Source organism: Cygnus olor, chromosome 7 (genome assembly GCF_009769625.2).
Source record: "Cygnus olor isolate bCygOlo1 chromosome 7, bCygOlo1.pri.v2, whole genome shotgun sequence".
Lineage (NCBI taxonomy): Eukaryota > Metazoa > Chordata > Aves > Anseriformes > Anatidae > Cygnus > Cygnus olor.
Genome location: NC_049175.1, coordinates 16530381 through 16550370, shown reverse-complemented (window position 1 = coordinate 16550370; position 19990 = coordinate 16530381). Strand labels below are relative to the sequence as shown.

The 19990-nt window shown below is 43.8% G+C and overlaps 1 protein-coding gene across 1 annotated transcript; it reads right to left on the bottom strand.

Annotated features, from left to right (window-relative positions):
* Nucleotides 1-11062: 11062 nt before the first annotated feature.
* On the bottom strand, nucleotides 11063-19508 carry LOC121073244 (gastric triacylglycerol lipase-like). Its single transcript, XM_040564016.1, has 7 exons — nucleotides 19404-19508; nucleotides 19123-19240; nucleotides 17223-17421; nucleotides 16591-16700; nucleotides 15812-15948; nucleotides 14978-15049; nucleotides 11063-12058 (listed from the first exon to the last, which is right to left on the bottom strand). Exons 1-7 carry the CDS (start codon nucleotides 19506-19508, stop codon nucleotides 11822-11824), a joined length of 978 nt encoding a protein of 325 aa, XP_040419950.1. The 3' UTR covers nucleotides 11063-11821.
* Between the last annotated feature and the right edge of the window lie 482 nt (nucleotides 19509-19990).

Below are 19990 nucleotides of genomic sequence, written 5' to 3'. Positions count from 1 at the left end.
ATCATAGGACCATAGAGTATCCCAAGTTAGAAGGGAGCTACAAGGATCATTCAGTCCAATTCCTGGCTCCTCATAACAAGACCCAAAACCCAAACCCTATGTCTGAAAGAGTTGTCCAAACACTCCTTGAGCTCCAGCAGACTTGGTGCCATGACCACATCCCTGGGGAGCCTGATCCAGTGCCCAACCACCTCTTGGTGAAGAATCTTTTCATAACATCCAGCCTGAACCTCCCACATCACAGCTCCATGCTGTTGCCTCAGGTCCTGTCACTGTCAGCAGAGAGCAGAGAGGAGGTATTGGTGTAGAACTGGTTTATTTGTTTTTTGAAATAAAAAAAAAAAAAGGCTTTAACTGTCTCAATAGTGGCTCAGAAGTGTAGTAATATATGGTTGCAATTTTGCCAGGTTAAATGTTCATTTTGAAACACAGAGTTAAAATAACCGAAACTCCAAAAATTCTGAGCACCTCCAATTCAAAGAAAACAATAGTACAAGTAGAATTAAGCTTGTGAGATTAATTTGCAACTTCTGAATGCCCCACCTTTAACAGAGAGAAAAATACATTTAATGAATACAACATAGCTTGAAAACTGGTATCAGCCAAGCAGCTTGTAGGACAGACAAGCTGGTCTCAAAGCATCGACTGTCATAAGGCATCTGGTGGTGCCATCACCACCACCAGCAACAGCCACACTGTGGATCTCCTTGTCACTGTGCTTAGTCTGGAGCACACAGTTCAGTGTCTGTAAAGGTGTACGAGCTCCTAAAGTGTGTCTGAATAACAGAGTGAGAAAAACATCACTCCAAGGAGCATCAAAGTCAGTCCATCAATAGATTGCCTAATAAAACGGTGACAACTGTTAGAGATTGGTATGTGGGATTGGATGCTCTCGCTGTCCATTTGCAACACAATGCTGAGGCTAATGAGGACAAATCACACACATACTTAAGACTGCACCTTCAAATAACACACTTCAGGTACCTCTTTCAAATGAAATGAAGTCAGACTCATGTTATCCCATCAACAAAATGCTGAGAACTTGGAAAAAATTCTAATCACTATTTTATATTGCTTTTCCAACTTGGATCTTTCGTGAAGAATGAAGCATGAGCCTCTGCCCACCTCTACGAACGCAACGTGGTCACATTGCTGGGAGTCTGTTAGGTGTTCAGTTCCACCTCTAACTTGTTACTGCATCTTGCTCTGAAACAGAGGATCACAGGAAAACTCAGGTTGGAAGGTTACTTTGTCCAACCTCCTGCCCAGAGCAGGGCGGGCACAGCAGAACTAGGGGCTCAAAGGGCCTTGCTCCACAACCGAAGTCTTCTGATCTCCACTGGGAAACAGGGCTGAAGAACAAAAGCTTTGCTATCCCCTTTAGTGAAGCAGTCAGCAAAACCAAACAGGCAGTGATTCACCGAAGCTGTATTTGAAACACCAGGTTCAACACCCTTCCAAAGGTGCTAGAAGGAGGTCTGGGTCTGAGTCACAGATGGCAGCAGATATGCTCCCTTCACCATTGGAGGTACCAAGATTTCAGCGCTTTCTGGGCTGACATCCAGCTCTTGAAAAGGCTGCCAAATTCATGCCACCATCTCCTCAAATCCCAGGTTGCAAGTGAAATGTGCTTGGGCCTGCTGCACCAGATCAGAGGAACTCAGGAGCCAAGGACTAGCAGGTCCAGCCCCTGCTATCACAGATGCCACGTCAAACACAGTTATAAGCTTGCTGAGATCCACATAAAAACAGCCTGGAAGATTTTTGCCCTCTGATTCTACAGAGCCTGCAGCAAAACCTGACTGCTCAGATGGGAGCTGGGATTTCCAGCCCAAATCCGTCAATGGCTAATTTGAACCCATGTGCTCATGATCCCATTTTGGACTTTTATCCCTGTTATGGTTTGACTGCTTTAATTTTTAAGAAATAATAAAACTGGGGCGATGGTGTATTTCTTCCCGCATGGATACTAATCAGTCTGAATCTATGGATAGCTGTCAAAAAGAGCAGGCAGCATCCTGCTCCTCATCCATGTGAGGAGGTAAAAATAACAGGGAATATGTTGGCCTTACAGTGGATTAGTATAGATTTATGTTGTGAGTTACTGGTTTGGAGACAAGAGGGAAAAACTAGGTGATTGAGAAGTTTTTAAACTGTGCACTAGCAGACCCTCCAGGCTGATTAATTTGCTGATAAAATGAGCAAAACCCATTCTGTCAACAATATAGACAAGTTGTATATATTCTATTCGGATTGCACGTTCCTTCCAACCCGCACAGTGCATTACAACATGGACATTTTTTGCATTGAGAAAATGCCTCCACAGCAGCCGTGCTTTTGCAGGATGGGGAGTATATATGCCCCCACAATGCAGGGCCCTGCTGATGCTGCCTCCATCTCAAGAATAAACACTTCACCACTGTTTGACATGCACTGTGAAGGACGTCTCATTTGCACAAGCAAAAATTTCACTCACATTTTAACTGCTGTAATTCTAAAGGGATTTATATACAAACTGCTGGCTTCAGAAGGACCATACCATCACCAGTTTCACCCAGACACAGCTCTTCTTCGGTGACATGAGGGTTCTGTGACAGGAGAGAAGCCACATAGTCATAGAATGGTTGAGGTTGGCAGGCACCTCTGGGTCCATCTGTTCCAAGCCCTGCTCAAGCAGGGCCACCCACAGCAGCTTTCCCAGGACCACATCCAGATGGCTTTTGAAAGTCTCCAAGGAGAGAGACTCCACAACCTCCCTGGGCAACCTGTGCCAGGGCTCCATCACCCACACAGCAAAAACTGCTAACTGATGTACATACATAGCCTTCTGTGCATTGCTTGTTGCCCATTGCCTCTTGTCTTGGCACTGGGCACTAATTATTTCAGAGCTGAATGCTCATGAGAAGAGCAGTAGCCTCAATTTGTCCCTCAGACAACTTCGATCAATTACAAATACTCCTAAGAGCTGCTTGGGTGAATGCTCCAAAGCATGGTTCATTTCTTTATCTCTCCCTAAATGTTTCCAAGGAAAATTTATTACATTTATGTGCAACAAAATGCATAAAGGAAATGCTGCCTTAATTAATATGTGTTAAATTGAGGGTGATGAGGCCCTGGCACAGGCTGCCCAGATAAGCTGTGGATGCCCCATCCCTGGTAGTGCCCAAGGCCAGGCTAGATGGGGCTGGGGGCAGCCTGGGCTGGTGGGAGGTGTCCCTGCCCATGGCAGGGGGCTGGAACCAGATGAGCTTTAAGGTCCTTTCCAACCCAAACATTTCTGTGATTCTATGACACATGAACTGGCAACTAGAATTTGCCCAGGTCACTTTTTCTGAGACCAGATGATTTGCTTATGCACCCATGTCTCTAAAGTGTTTGATGTTAAAGGAAGTAAAATAAAAGCACGGTCCATAAAGTTAAAGATTTCCAGGCCATCCCAAGAAGGTTAATTTTACAGATGAAGAGAAATCTAGGGAGGTATAGAAATCACTGCAGCAATGGGATGGGTTATCAGTTTCCCTCCTTGTTTCTCTCCAGCCTCCAGCTATTGTCAGGCTCTTGTGTGCAACCATTCTTCCCAACATATTTTGTCAAAACTGGGACATTGTACAAACACAATTTGTTTTGTTTATGGCTTTTTTTTTAGTGTTTGTTTCTCAATAAGAAAGTGGAAATGTGCTTGTATTTAACACCTGCAAATCTATATTTTCTCAAATGTCTCTGAGAAGGATAAAAGATGAATAAATCAAAAAATAGTCAGCTATAATTTCTGTCCATAGCTGTTAAAAATAAATCAAGTACCTGAAACAGGAATAATTCATGGCAAAGGAGCAGAAAGCTGAGAACTGATGAGAAGATGAAGGGAAAGACACAAGTGGAGGTGAAGTAAGAGGAGATATTTCTCTTCAATATCTTTATCAATGATCTGGATGAGGGGATTGAGTGCACCCGCAGTAAGTTTGCAGACGACACCAAGTTATGTGCATGTGTTGATCTGCTCGAGGGTATGAAGGCTCTGCAGGAGGATCTGGATAGGCTGCACCGATGGGCTGAGGCCAACTGTATGAGGTTCAACAAGGCCAAGTGCCGGGTCCTGCACCTGCGGCGCAACAACCCCGAGCAGCGCTACAGGCTGGGAGATGAGTGGTTGGAAAGCTGCCTGGCAGAGAAGGACCTGGGAGTACTGGTTGATAGTCGGCTGAATACGAGCCAGCAGTGTACTCAGGTGGCCGAGGTGGCCAACAGCATCCTGGCTTGTATAAAAAACAGTGTGGCCAGCAGGACTGGGGAAGTGATTGTCCCCCTGTACTTGGCTCTGGTGAGGCCGCACCTTGAGTACTGTGTTCAGTTTTGGGCCCCTCACTACAAGAAGGACATCGAGGTGCCCGAGCAAGTGCAGAGAAGGGCAACGAAGCTGGTGAGGGGTCTGGAGAACAAGTCTTATGAGGAGCGGCTGAGGGAGCTGAGGTTGTTCAGTCTGGAGAAGAGGAGGCTCAGGGGTGACCTTATCGCTCTCTACAGGTTTCACAGAATCACAGAATCACCTAGGTTGGAAGAGACCTCCAAGATCACTGAGTCCAACCTCTGACCTAACACTAACAAGTCCTCCACTAAACCATATCACTAAGCTCTACACCTAAACATCTTTTAAAGACCTGCAGGGATGGTGACTCAACCACTTCCCTGGGCAGCCCATTCCAATGCCTAACAACCCTTTTGGAAAAGAAGTTCTTCCTAATATCCAACCTAAACCTCCCCTGGCACAACTTTAGCCCATTCCCCCCCCCAAAAAAAATGAAGCACTCACACAACCCCTGAGAATCGGCAAGAGCTGTTTATTGCCGGAACATCTTGCAGGCAAGCCTGCGGGATGTCCGTGGTGTTTGGTGGCTCCAAGCTAATGCTTGCGATGGAGCCTGAGCAACGAGCAGGGGGCTCGCCAGGCACTCCTGCGATGCTGTTGGTGCTCTCGGATGGCAGAGCACAAAGACATGCCACAGTAGTCCCAGGCCTGTCCCGGCAGAGGTGGATCCACTTCCATCCGTTCCTCCACATCTGGTGGATCCAGCTCCATGGGCTCCACGGTGCTGGGCAGAAGGCTAAGCCAGTCCTTGCCCGGGACTGCCCAAATGGGATGCCTTCCGTCCGGAATGTTCTCAGGCCAGGGTGCCGAACCAGGGGGTCGTCCAGTCCCACGCCTCGGTCCCATGCCACTGTCGGCTTGATTTTCATACATGGGTCTGACGGTGCCCTCTGGTTTACGGCCATTACTGGGTCCCGCACTGTGCTCCGGACTATGGGCATGCCTCTGCTCCCCGCGGCTGTCTGCCTGATGCTCCCGCCTTCGCCCCACGTCACCGTTGCTCCTATGGTAAGGCCCAGGCCCCCTGTCGCTGTGTGTGTGAGGGGCCAGCCTGTTCCCCGCATCGTTGTGGTGCCAGTGGTACCGCCTGTATGTGTCTGTGGGCTGGGCGCCAGAGGTCCCTTGGGCACTGGTGTCTCTTGTGCCGCCAGCGCTATCCCTCCGCCCACGACACATCTCCTTCTGCTCAGGTGCATTCCTTCTTGGTGCTTCACCAGACGGCATCGCCGTCCTCGCACACCAAGGAGGCCTGCTGCTCGCCTTGCTCTTCTAGTCTTCCTCCTGCCGCACAAGCTGGCAGTCAGAGGGCCTAGATGCTCAGCGAGTGCTGGGCCAGCTGCAGGGGGCCTGTTTTATAGGGCCCGCAGCAAAGGCGGGGCAGTGGTGGCCACTGTGACCTCAGCAAGCCTCTGCGATGGAGTGGCCCATGCGTGGCCAAAGGCGGCTGTGTTGGGAGCAGCCTGGAAGATGCCCTCACGTGGACAAGGAGGGTTGGGGGAGCTGGGGGCCCCTTTTCTGGGGCTGGCTCCCCCGGGCCGTTTGGCTTGCCAGAGAGAAAGGCTGCCCCTTGGCCACAGGGACTGCCCTGCACCTCCCATCCTGTGCCCTGGGTTTATTTTTGACACTGTTTTTTAGGTAATTTCATTCTATTCTTTACGGAAAAGAACAGAAGCAAGGTGCATCTTCAGCCCTAATTCCCATGTGCGCTTTGTGCTCCAAGTGAAGAATTTCTTCCTCATGTCACATCTCATCTAAATCTCCCCTCCATTTGTTCAAGGCCATTATTCCTGGTTCTATAGCTACACTCCCTGATAGAGTCCCTCTCCAGCTTTCTTTTAGGCCACTTTTATGGGTAAGGCTGGGTGGCAAAAATGCAGGACCTAGCAAATTGCAGCCTTATCTACCTGGTTCCACATGACATACAATCTGAGTTATATACCAGTCAGAACTTTTAAACTGTTTGCAGAGGCCTGCTTTAGCTTGACTGTTTCCAAATAAAGCCTGCCATTACTTAACCAGACACAGAAAGCTTTAAACCAATTGCCATTATCAATAGCAAATATTGATCCCAATCTTCATACAATTAGAAAATAGTAAAGGAATATATAAAGAAGAATAGCATTTGCTTTTTTGTTCCATTGGTTACTTTTTGCAACTATTTTTACATGCTAAATATTTGGTACAAATTTCTTTCTCTAGTGAGGGCTTGTATAAGATTAGTGTGAAGTACTGAAACAGCTAAACACAAGGAAACTTCTCCAAACCTCCTGAAGTTGAGAAAATAGCCTATGTGTGCTCAAGCAAACAAACAAGAAACAAAAACATATCAACACTACTGTGTTCAACAGTAAATACATGTCTAGGGATAGTTCCAGGCAAGTCAGCCATATCCAAAGGAATGTATTTAATAAAACCTAATTGCTATAAAAAACAAAACGTAGTTCAACAGGAGATCATGGAAAATCAAAGCAACACTACAAAGAACTAATTGTATTCCATAACTATCATAAATTCAGAAGATAAAATAATATTTGTAGCTCAAAAGAACTGCACTGTGTAGGTAAAATAATGTATTACTATTACTTTTACTCTCAAGTTCTCTCCCGTCACAGTTTAGTAGTAAGTAGCTTTGAAGCATTTAAAGGAGACTGTAGCAAGGTGGGAATTGGTCTATTCTCCCACGTGTCTGGTGACAGGACGAGGGGGAATGGGCTAAAGTTGCGCCAGGGGAGGTTTAGGTTGGATATTAGAAAGAACTTCTTTACTGAAAGGGTTGTTAGGCATTGGAATAGGCTGCCCAGGGAAGTGGTTGAGTCACCATCCCTGTAGAGCTTAGTGATATGGTTTAGTGGAGGACTTGTTAGTGTTAGGTCAGAGGTTGGACTCAGTGATCTTGGAGGTCTCTTCCAACCTAGATGATTCTGTGATTCTGTGAGATACTAACTGTGAAATACTGTTGTGCCCAGTATGATCCCTTTGTCTGGATGGCAATGCCTCCATCTTTCTCCAACACCAGAAAGAAACTGAACCTCTCACAACACTCATGACTTTCTGTCTCCCCTGGCAGTCCTCTGGCTTCCACCTATTTTTCCTTCTGGCTGTTCCATTCCTACTATGATCATTCCAGTGCGTAAAAGGAGGAGTCAGCACAAGACCACTTTTGTTCACTTTAATTTCTGTTTGGGATCTTCTGTGACAAAAGCCCTCTGGCTAAAATACATGGTTAATGGAAGGAATTTTTAGTTATGAAAGTATGTGCCTCTATGTCACCTTTTCCATGAAACTCTTTAATAGGAGTAGGTAGGATAGGGTGTAACCTGGCCAGCACTTGAGCAGCATCGGTTTGCTCGTGTAAGATGTCACACCGTGTCCTAACTGTGTGCGCATGTCTCAGGTCAGAGCTGGTCACTCCTAGGAGGCCAAAGGGAAAAGCGAGCAATTGGCATCTTCATGGGGGTTATAAAGGACATGGGAAAACTTTTGGGGGGTGGGTAGCTGGGGAGAAAAGAGGGATATTTAAACCAAGATCCTCTCTATCCCTTCCCAAGCCAATAACTGTATTCAGAAGAAAGCAGCTTTTAAGGATGCAGCTTGCAGAAGAAGACCAATGAAAGGGATCATGGCACTGTGAGGCATCTGCCTTTCCCATCACGGCTGCATCCACATTAGAGAGGTGCTGTTGTTGCGCTTCAGGAAGGTTCACTCCTTTGTTTCATGCTGGTATTTTCCAGCTGGCATGAGGGAGAAGCTACCGCTTCTGCTCCTGGAGGAGATGGGAATCGGTAGATCAGGTTGATAGCCAGACCCATGGTCTTGAAGGTCCAACCCAGACGATTCCATGATTCTAAGAGGACAACCCAGGCAGGGTTTGCGGATGTGACATTGTGTTTAACATGGAATCAGCCCACTGCTTTTGCTAAACCTTTGCTGGAAACATTGCAGGGTGAAAGAGGTGATAGTCCTTGTGGGGTAGGCCCAAGGTGGGTGTCTCTCTGTGGTCGGATTAATCCCTCCAGGATGACTGATGGAGAAGCAAGTGACAAACACTAACAGAGGGACCCAAAGTCACCAGGCAGCTCCAAACACTGGAAAGCAGCCCCAGGCACCCATCCGCTTGTCCATGGACCCAGTAAGGGACAGCAGACGAGGCTGGGCAGCCTTTGGGATCTGCTGCCCAGCACCAGGCTGGGGCAGCTGAGGCTCTGTGGTTGAGCCGAACCTGTCCAATGGCAGAGCAGCATCCAAGCAAAAGTGCTGGTGGAAAATAGCATCAGTAGACTGGAGAATAGGAAAATCACCCCAGGGTGGTAATCAGTGTGCTGATGATTTCTGGTCTGTGCTGTGTTCCCCAGCTCCCCTGGTGTGGCGCATAGCCCCATGTATCTGCAGAGCACAAAGAACTGGGGACCCACTTGTGTTGGATTTTGTGTTTGTGGAGCCAGGGTCAAGATACCCAAATTCACAGTTATGCAGCCCAGATCCTCCTCGCCTCAAACACCAGCAAGCTCATCCAAGCCACAAAATACATTAACCACTGTTTCCAAACCCAGATGGGCCCCAGCCTCTGTTTTAGTCCCGTGCTGATGCATGCTGCAGAAGCAGTTATTTTGGCTGCCTGAACACTCGCAGAGTCTTGCACACCCTATTAGGAGCAGACCTGGGGGCCAAAATGCTGCTTTGTGTAGCACTTTTCCCCAGGAAGACTCAGCGCAGCATGGAAGGATTATGCCTGCCATAATCCCCAGCTTCTCTTGCATCAGTGAGCTGAAATAATCCCAGAAGCAGCTTCAGGCTACACTGTTGTAAAACACTGCACCCCATCTCTCTGCCATCATACAAGCATGCGTAAACTCCATAGCAGTGCTGCACGCCAGTGTAGGGTCCTTTGGTAAATACTAGTTATGTTCCTTTGCACAAAATGTCCCCAAATGTATATTCTTGAGGAAATACCAACATATTACAGAGGTCCTCGTTCCAAAGTTTGGACAACCTTTGTGTGATTTTCAAGACATACCTGGTCTTCCAGCAATACTGTGCTTCTGCGGTGGTCAGCGATATCTGAGATGCAGGACACCACCTGTGTCCAGCATGGTACCGTGTGTCTCTCATCTACAAATGATTCTCACTACTGGAAGCTAATTTATTTTAATTTCAATAAGGATTTGGGTCATGGCTTTGTTTCACAATTTTTAAAGAGAAAGAAAATATTGCGTCTCATCATTAGACACAATGAAAGAAACAAAGCAGTTAGGAGAAATCCCTTCTGTACTGATGGCAATACACCAAGTGAAGCTGCATATTTGCTATGACCAAGTTGTTTCTGGGGAACAGGAAACAGAATTTTTTTAAAAAATGTGTTTAAACAGGATAAATTTAAGCTAGAATTTGTACTACTGAAAGATGCTTAATGAATCTCTTAAAGATAGAAAAGTCAACAATTGCATAATCTGATAATCTGATCATGGGATAAAATTTAGAAATCTTTTTTTTATAGAGGAGACAGAAGTATTTACTGAAAGATTCTGGAAACAGACTCTCTTGAACAAACTGAAAAATAAGATTAGACAAAGAGTATTACTTCAAAAGACAATTTTATAGAAAATTTCTTGAAATGAGGCAGAAGCAGCATATTTAGGAAGAAAACAGTGGGAAAACCATTACAGCATGAATTATTTGCTGCAAGCAATGTGACCTTGCAATACACAAGAAACCATAACAAATGCAAATTTCTCTTCATAAATAACTTTCATTACATTTTCATTTCTGCTGACTTACTTTGTTCTTCACAGAAGAAAGGCTTAGGACAGGAAGAAAGCAGCAGAGGATAAAGCACAGAGCATCATTGTGTCACAGCATAAATATATGGTGTGCTCTTGTGTTTTTCACTAGCAGGTACTCTGTGAAGCTTCTCTCCGAAGGATCCCACAAATGCTAAAGCTAGTGGACAAAGACTTGCAACATCCATCACAGAGTAATATACAATATCACAGCTGGCTTGTGAGGATGGGAGATGGTTATTCTTAACAACTCAGTCTCTATTTTTCCATATAAGTAGGGAGCCTGGAATGAAGAAACTTTTTCTAAGGTGTTTGCCCACACAAAGAAATGCTGACATCATTTTGTTCAGCGCAAATGTTCAGAACCTAGCAAGTTGGCTGAGATGAATTTAATACAATTTGTCCCAAACCTGTCAAGACATGACCCATTTCTTAATGTAGACAGACTTTATCTTATTTGTTTATGAATTACTGATATTGACAGTAATATTCACTGAAATGTAGACTGAACCCTCTGCCATTTGGCAACTACCAGCATGCATGTATAGATGATGCACTATCAGGGATGATTTCTGTGGCACTGCTTGGTCTGTCACATGTATACATACTGGATTTGAAGAAAGCTCTTTAGTCAGAAAATATGCAACTCAAAATAAATAACTCAATCTTATTACCAAAATATCTCAGAAAAAGACTAAGACATAGGCACTGTGTACATTCCTTAAGCCCTTTTTCCTTTGCATATCAGAATCACAGGACTGTTGGACTGTCTGTCTTGTAATTGCTTTTCAGAATATATTTTTCTCAATTCATCCTCTGGCTTCTCAGTTGTTGGGAGAAAAAAACAAACAACAACAACAACAAAAACACATTCAAAAAGTGATTAATTGCAATTTTTATTGAATTTTAAAGCCACTAGAACCATGATGCCTCTCAGGAGATGTAGTGTTTTTTTCATCACAGACCTGTAAGCTCTCTTTGACCCATGCTGGTAGTCTTAAAGGTCCGGGGTAACAGTATCAGTCCTGAGACAGCAATATTGAATTTTTTGTCCCTGCTGAAGCCAGGAATAAATTCATTTACGATGGGGTCCAGATTCCCAGTTTCATAAGTCCGTGTGCTTTTAGGGGAATTGCAAGCACTTTAAAGCATACCACACAGGAAAGGCTACATGAGATTCATTGTGTCTCAGAGGAAACATAGTTGTGACTCTAGACTAAGTAGAAGTGTCTGAAACCCCAGATTCCTTAATTATGTTTCCTCTACCTTTCTGTACCTTGTGAATGAAACATGTCTGATGAAAATAAAAGGGAAAAGGGAAAGGGAAAGGGAAAGGGAAAGGGAAAGGGAAAGGGAAAGGGAAAGGGAAAGGGAAAGGGAAAGGGAAAGGGAAAGGGAAAGGGAAAGGGAAAGGGAAAGGGAAAGGGAAAGGGAAAGGGAAAGGGAAAGGGAAAGGGAAAGGGAAAGGAAAGGAAATGAAGTGCCTACCCGGATGTCGGCCTCAGCAGTCAGCCTCCTCTCCTCACTCCCATCACTGCTCTAGTTAAAGGCAGAATATTTTAGTCTACTACATTTAGGTGGTCCAAATAGTCAAACATTTCAAAATACTTCAAACATAATGTTAATCTTACAAGACATATCAGCAAAAATGTGTCAAAACTGTAGCCTCAAAACAGCAGCTTTATGGATTCTTCATCATATGGACTATTTCGTGATACAAAATCTCTGTTGCATCAAGACCCAGTAAGAAATCCATATGGTTCCACTCGGGAATTGCCCTGTAGTGAACTAGGTTAGCTATCTGTGGGAGCAGGAGGGCAACGTCGCGAGGATCAGCCAGGCAGTCAGCTCCGCCACTCCAGATGGCAGTCGGCACTGTCATGTTTTTCACATTGTAGAGCGGTGGACCCATCTGAATGAATGGAAAAGGACAGTTTCACAGAAGACGGAAAGTAATAACAGGAAAGTGTTTGGAAGCAAGTTAGTGAAGACAAGACATATCTGGAGTGTTGCTTTAGCTCAACACTGCAGAATCTTGCCATCAGGTGATTTTTCAGCACCATACCTCCTCACCTACAGTATAATTCTTCCAGTTAAAAAGCATGCTAGTTTCTGAAGAATTTGATTTTTCTTGCTTAAGGAAGCAAAAGGTTTTTTTCTTAATCACGCTCTACCTCTGATATTCTTCTTGCCATAGAACAAGAACTGCCCAAGCTCCCACAGGACACAGATTTAACTGCTCACCATTTGTCGTGCAACATTAGATCAGGGTGCCAGCACCTTGCTTTCTGTCATGGCTAGAGAGAAATTACAATCTGGATACAGACTTCAGTTTCACAAATTTCAGAAAGTAACTGGTCACATGGTTATCACTGTTGCTTTTACATGCCAGATTATAGCCTCCAGAAAACAAAACAAAACAAAACAAAAAACAAACAAACAAAAAAACAGCTGGTTAAGTGGAAAGTATCTAATACTTTATTCCATTTAGAAGGTATTTGTAAAGTAAAGTTTAAAATAGAAAATACTGTTGTTCCAAGAGGTGATCCTGCTGACTTGCTGCTTGTATGCCCAATTTGCTTTGTCAATAAAGGACAATAAATTCAGTGGAATCATACATGACTAATGCATGCAAGTATGAATGTACGTATAAAGGAGGACCACAACTTTAACCATTTGAAGCAGCTCACCTGCCTATAGCGAAAACTGTTTTAGATGCTTCCCCCATCATAAGCTCTCAGTGCACCACTTCGAACTCCCTGCAGCAGATTCAGAAGGAAATGTTTTAAATGGTCAGAGCAATCACGGAAAAGTAAGCTCCTGAATTATTTGTCAATATTAGTCTTTTTTTGAGATTTGGAAATAAATTTTTCCTCTCTTTTCAAGTGAATTGAAGGACAGCATGAAGACAGACAGCAAAGACAGATTCCCAAAGATGAAAGGACTTCATGAAGGTCTGTGGTTCTTTCAGAAAAGAAATATTGATCACAAGCACTGAGTGCCAAATTTTGTTCTGATTATGACATTTTGGTTTCTTTTCTACTTCCTTGCAGTGGTATGGAATAAAGAGAAAGGGACATCTTTGGCTTAATAAATTTAGGAGTGGATAGCACATTAAATTTTCAGGGGCAAACATGGGAGCATGGTCTAAATGAAATTACAGTTCTGTGGGGGTGCAATCAATTCAAAAGAGGAAACTGAAAAGTTAGTTTTCATCATTGAGCTGGTAAGATTTTTAAAGTGTATCTCACATGTCTGCCATAGGTCCAGTACAATTAATTACTATCATTATTTTGTATAAATGAACACAGATTATGTTTATATAGTTTGTGATTAACACCAGGATGGGAGGAAATGAAAATATGAAAATGGGATTAGAATTCAAAATATGGCTTGTAAACTGAAGAATTGGTCTGAAATGACCAAAGACATGTTGGTTGGAAGGAGCCTTTGAATATCTCTAAACTAACTTCCCACTTCTGGAACAGGACTATCAGCAACACAAAGTCAGGGTGGCCCAGCCAAGCCCTGAACAATCCCCTGAGACAGACCCCCTCCTGCTCTGGGGATCTGCCCCAGGGCTGCTCCCTGCTCCAGGGAATACAGGTTTTCTCACTTTCAACCAGAACCCCTTGAGCTGAAATTTGTACCCATCACTCCTAGTTTTTCTCCTTGCCAATATTCACCAGTTAAGCTGAAATTCAGTAATGTGTCATGTAAAACTTCATACATCAAGAAAAGCAGAACCAATGGTCATATAGAGAATGCAGACTAACATGGATGAGCCACACCACTTTAGAAAATGGAGTGTGTTACAGAAACCGCAAAGCTGTTTTTGGGTCTCTAAACAGCAGTAGCATGTTAGCAACAAACTGTGCTCTACATACAGTCTGCGGGACACACTACAAAGATATATGAATTGGTGAGAAACCAGAAGAGATGAAGAAGAGGTTTTTTGATCCATGTTCTACAAAGAAATGTACAAACAATTGGGTGAATTTAACCTAGGAAAGAGAGGTTGAGGGCAACATAGCAGAATTTCAGTGTCATACAGGCTCTGGTAGTGACTGTTGTCCACGTCCACAATGGGAAGGATGAGAAATAATCATTTTAATTGGCAGTAAGAGAATCTGTGTTATATATTATAAAAAACATTTCTAATTACAAGCACAGGGAAATATAGAAATTGAGTCCCAAAGGAGGCTGTGGTATTGTCATACTTTCCTTTAAGGGCAAAATTGGTCCATCCTTGACAATTGTTTTCCTGCACAGGGTTAGTGCTCAGAACAAGTCAGCATCCAACAGGTATTTTTCCCCTTCTTTCTGTAGCAGGTAATAGTTTGTGTGAGAGTATTTGATTCACAATCCAATAAATCCTAGTACTACCCAATCTTTCTGGCTGCTGTCTCTACCTTACCTGGATCTACAGGGTGAAGGACTGTTACCTTTTGATAGCCTGATTATCCCTACATTTTGACCTACCCAGTAAATCTGCAGATGCTGTCCAGGAGAATCTCTGCTGCAGTCTGACCTCTAATGGCACTCAGGCTGCAGGGCAAGACTAGAGCTGGTCTGAAATAAGATCCCTGAAATGTGCCTGCTGGGCATACAGGGTCCTCAGCTCCAAATGTTTCTCCCTGCAGATCCAGTGCTTCTGGCCCACTTGTTGATAAACAGGTAACTCAAGAATCCACGTAGCATTTTATGATGGAGTGAAAACAAAACCAGCAAAGATATCACTAATACATTGCAGCAGACCAATACAAGAGACTGACCACAAAGAACTATTATGATAACCCATACTGTTTTGCACAGGAAAGTAGCTGGGGAATTTTACCTGCAACCAGTGGATTAGATTTTGTACTGATGTTCCCGCTGGGGCGTGTGCTGCATACACATCTATTCGGCTCTGAAAGGTGTCAAACACATTTCACAACAGGTTTCACTTGGCTCCATGAAACAGGGCAGGCAAGGCTTCCTCTTTTAAAAGGATACCAAGGACACTTTATAGATTTGTTCCTACATACCATATTTACATTCTTCCAGTTAAACCCAAAGAGCATGGACAAGAAGTTCCTGCAGGTCTTTGAATGGGTACAGAATTTCGAAAGGACCAGCTCACCCAAGATAGTGTGTGGTAGAAACTCTTTGGTGCCAAACATTTCCTGCAAAATTGCAAGCAAGCTAATAAAACATGAAGATTCACCACACTCTTCCTCAAAGCACTACTACTTCACAGCTTCTATTTTATCTGTGTTGCCCATGTGTGGACATTTCTTTGCAGTCTGTTAAAAGTTTCTGTTTCATGATTTTACGTTCATGACCTTTTACATTCGTTGTACTTTTGCAGTAAAAGGCAGGACACAGATCAGAGTCTCCACATTAGTCTTATTGTCCAACATTTTGGTACCTGCTGCTTGCACATCTGCCCATAACCTCAACCCTCTAGGCTCTGACTCTGACAGAATATTGTGGAGACAAAATTTAGGACAGGATAGAAAGATTCTGGACTGATATGTATGATTCCCTTCATTATGAAAACAGACAGAGCAAAAAGTTATCTCTCTGTAAATGATTTGAAATTTGCTATGTAGGTCATTTCAGAATCCCTATGAAAAAATACATTCATTATGGCTATGTGGAATACAGTCTGTGCAAAGGACCAACGTACCTTGAGACCATAGTCAGAAAAGAATGCTAGCTTTTTAAATGGACTTTGAATAAATGCGACTGTGGCCACAGGTGCTAAAGCAAAGTGCATTTTAATTTTCTGAGCCAGGTGAGGTATAGTGGAAAAGGCTATGAAAGCTGGAAAAAGAAAAAGAAAAAGAAACAAAGAAAAAAAGTGGCTTACTCTTTCAAGGCATTCAGGTACATAGTTTAACTTTAGTACGAACTGCTTTACAGATCCCAAAGATAACAGAGACATCCTACATTGCCATAGGGTCAGTCCTACATTGTCATAGGGTCACTCCTGCAGAACTTTTGTCTCACCATCTCAGGGTGGGGATCCAGCCCAACTTTCATGTGTTCCTGTTGCTCGATAGCTGGGTCAAGATGACATTTGCAGACCAATCCTTTCTTGCAGGAAAGTTTGCTGTTGGCATTGCTTCACAAAAGGCTGCCTGGGAACCTTTACTAGTTGGAAAGTAGCAGGCTTAAAACCTTCCTGATCACAGGTCCAAGAGTGGATGCTGAAATGCCATCTGCTCACTCCAAGAGTTAATTATGTTTCTAACTATATTGGCCAAAACTCTGATCTGGCTAGCAACAGAAATTGTTCTGCAATTTCTGTGAGCAATGCAGAGCATGTACCACTTTATTGATGATGGGCTTATATCCGTATTCAGTTTCCAGCGCAAGGAAAAAAAAAAAAAAAATAGAGAGTATGGCATATCTAGTTAAAACTAGAAATGTTATATAGCAGAAAGCTGTTCCCCACCAACTTACCTATAGTGGTGCCTTGTGAATGACCAATGTAATATAACTGCTTTTGTCCTGTTTTCTGTTCAATAATGTTTATAATTGCTGGGAGGTCATGTTTAGCCATTTCATCAAAGCTGCAGAAGGAACAGTTGCTATCTTACTTATATGTGGATTACCTACATCTAAATGACAATCATCAACAAAGCACAAAACCATTGGGGAGGGCAGGACAATCCCACAACTATCTCCATGCTACTTAATATGTCCTTTGGTAAACACATGGAAAAATACTGCCTGTGAGATGTATTTTGTGTCCATTCTGAGACCGCTCCTAACATTTTGTGTAAAACACTTGTCTTCCCCTTGCCAATTAAACGTATTATTTTGCAAGAGACAAGAAGGTCCAGTAAGACAATCTTTTCAGGTGTGAGTATGGGAAGTGCAGGCCAATGGAGTAAGGGTCTGACTTCTGGAAGTATTAAAGACATTGAACTGCACATGTTTTTTCACCATTGCTGAAAACTGTGTATTATGCACCTAAAATAAGAGGACACTCTTCAGTTTAGCGTGATCCATTCCTCCCCAAGCTAGAACAGCATCACTTGAAAACAAAAGAATCCATTTGTATCTTAGTTCCTCGAAGTACCGCTGTTTACCTGAAAGCCCAGAATTCCTTTCGTTTGGGAGAGAGGACCTGATGTCGCTTGGACCAAGTGTTCCCTCTGCTGTTTCCTATCCAAACATCATAGCCAGCATCCGCAAGAATGAAGCCCAGACTGTTGTTAGGCAAATTGGTAACCCACATCCTGCCTTCTGCAAATAAACCATGCTGCAGAAATACAACAGGCCTTGGACCTGAAAGACAGGCATCATGACAACTTTTTTTTTACTTTTTTTTTTTTCCCCTCAATGCTGTCTGACAGCATTTGAGACAGCTTGGGAATTCTTTTACTTTTTAAGTGTACAGAAGTTTGCAGTTCTGCTTCCCTTGATTTCAGTAAAACAAGTTCGTTAGGTAGTAGATGCACCAAGTGCACTATACCTCAAAGTGCTTTGCCCTTTATTCCCCAACATCCTTTCTCATCTTTTCTGTATCTAACCTATCACTAGGTACGTCAACATCTAGAGCTGGGGGATAGTATACAAAGAAACAAAACAAAACAAAACAGTTTTCCCATTCTCCTTATTTTCTCTAACCTCTAAACAATGCTGGCAGGTCTCTGCTCTCAGAGATGTCCCACCAAGCTACAAAGATGTGCTTGTGAGTTCTTTGCTGTCACGATGAATTTCAGAAGGAGGCAGAATAAGTTTTCCTGTCTGGCCTATCTTTACTTTGGACACGTTCTGAGGGCTGGGAGGATGAACACCCAGAGGCAGGGACGAGAATCAAACCTTTGTCTCCCACACCCTGTGGCAGGTCCCTAATTACTATCATAAATATGTATAACACATAATATGTGATTACTATTATAAGAGCAATAGACACCATTACTCTCCCTACTCTAGATAAAAGCAGCTGGTGCTGCCTTTTCAGAGACATCTCGTAGCATCTTCTTTTGTCTCCAATCTCCAAGAGCACAATTGGTCAACTATTTTCAGAGATGCAAGCAGATAGGTACCTATGCTCTGCATCTCAGCAGGCTTTTGGCAGAGTTGCTTTGCTGGGAGCATTAGTAGAACTTGGGTGCCCAGGTAACTTTGTAGGCAAACATGGAGGTGCCTGGAGAGGTGAGAGGATAAGAACAGGAGGTTCTGGCTGAATATGAGAAGCCAATTCTTTACTGTGAGGGTGACAGAGCACTGGAACAGGTTGCCCAGAGAGGTTGTGCAGTCTCCTTTGGAGATATTCAAAACCTGCCTGGATGCCATCCAGCACAATGTGCTCTAGGTCATCCTGCTCAGTATGGGGGTTGGACTGGATGATCTTCAGAGGTCCCTTCTTACCTTGGCCATTCTGTGATTCTGTAACTCTATGACATCCCTTTTCAGTTGAAATTTTGGATCTAGAGCCTCCCAGTTTTGCTCAAGTCTCTTTGTCCTCGTTTCCCTAACCTTTCATCCTTTCTTTCCCCTCTCCTTGCTCCCTGTGAGCAAAGGGAGCTCCCTTAGGTACTGTGACTTCTGCTCTCCCCTCATTGTCACTCTTCATAGGACAACAGGGCCCCATGACAGCTGTTCAAGGAGTATCAAACTGCTCTGCCAATCTGCCACACAGCTGCAGGACCACGTACTAGGAGAGAGGCTCACAAAGAAAACCCAAGGTGTGCACGGGGCACTGGTAGATAAGATGGATGGTCCACTGTTCACTGCCAGGACTGCAACCTGCTGTGTGCATGGAGCATCACCCACTCTCAGGTCTCCACACAGGGGAGAAAACATCACTGTAAGGGATCCACTCTCCCTACAAAGTCTTGTTGATCAAAAGAGACATTACAGATACCAAAGTCATGGCATGTCCTCAGGATCTTGAAAAACCTCCTGCACAAGCCCCAGTATCCCAGTCAGAAGACAACAGCTTAAGGTATGGCTTTCCAGTATAGTACAGATTAATTTTACCTTTGTTTCCAGCATTTCCTCTCCCATAAGGAATTCTGTTAATCTGAAGGATATATCCATCTTCAGTCACCACATCATACTCCTCACTGGGGTATCCCCAGAAGGAGACCATTTCACTCTGTAAGTGAAAAAAGCAAAGTGTAGTGGTGCTCACCATCAATGTAATCTGTAAGTAAAAAGTTAAAAAGTTTAAAAAAAGTTAAATTAGTATTTAACTACTGATAATTTATATGACTGTTCCCACACAACTACTGCCTCTGTTCCATCTCTGTCATACTTACAATGTTCATACGTGCTTCTGGATTCTTAGAAAATAGAAAATCAAAGAGCTGCTGCCCAGATACCATCCCATGGACCAAGGACATCAGAGCTAGAGCCAGCCACATCCTCGGTTTGCCTAGAACAACATATTCACTGTGTCACTGCTATCAGAAGCAAGGGAGCCTCATAACACGCCTGCACTAACAGCTTTGATTTCATACCACCTAGATGCTCACTTGATAGTCAGAGAGAAACACTGCTCACTGATCAAAGCTCAGGAGACACCAACACACACACACACAGACACACACAGACAAACACACACACGGTAAAGTACTACCTGTGCTTTCATTGTAAGCCATCAACAGGTGATTTACAGCAGTGAAAGGAGAGACATGGGCAGGAAAATACCTCAGGGAGGGACTCAGACTTATTATGGTGGTTTACATGGTCTTAAAGCATTAATGTGTGTGCAGTGGCTCGGGAAACTCATGCTAATTGGGATATTCTCAGGGAGGTGGAGTGGGATTTCAGGAGTTCTAGTAAGGGGCAAGGGAACAATCCTTGTAGTCTCTACAGACCAGTGGAAATTGCAAGTGTGTTAAAA

Excerpts from the sequence above, each read along its gene's own strand:
- LOC121073244 (XM_040564016.1), bottom strand. The coding sequence starts at position 19,508 with ATGTGGCTGGCTCTAGCTCTGATGTCCTTGGTCCATGGGATGGTATCT. Across the intron at positions 15,949-16,590 it reads TTCACAAGGCACCACTATAG|CTTTCATAGCCTTTTCCACT; the intron begins GTAAGTTGGTGG and ends TTCTTTTTCCAG. Across the intron at positions 15,050-15,811 it reads TTTCTGACTATGGTCTCAAG|AGCCGAATAGATGTGTATGC; the intron begins GTACGTTGGTCC and ends GACACCTTTCAG.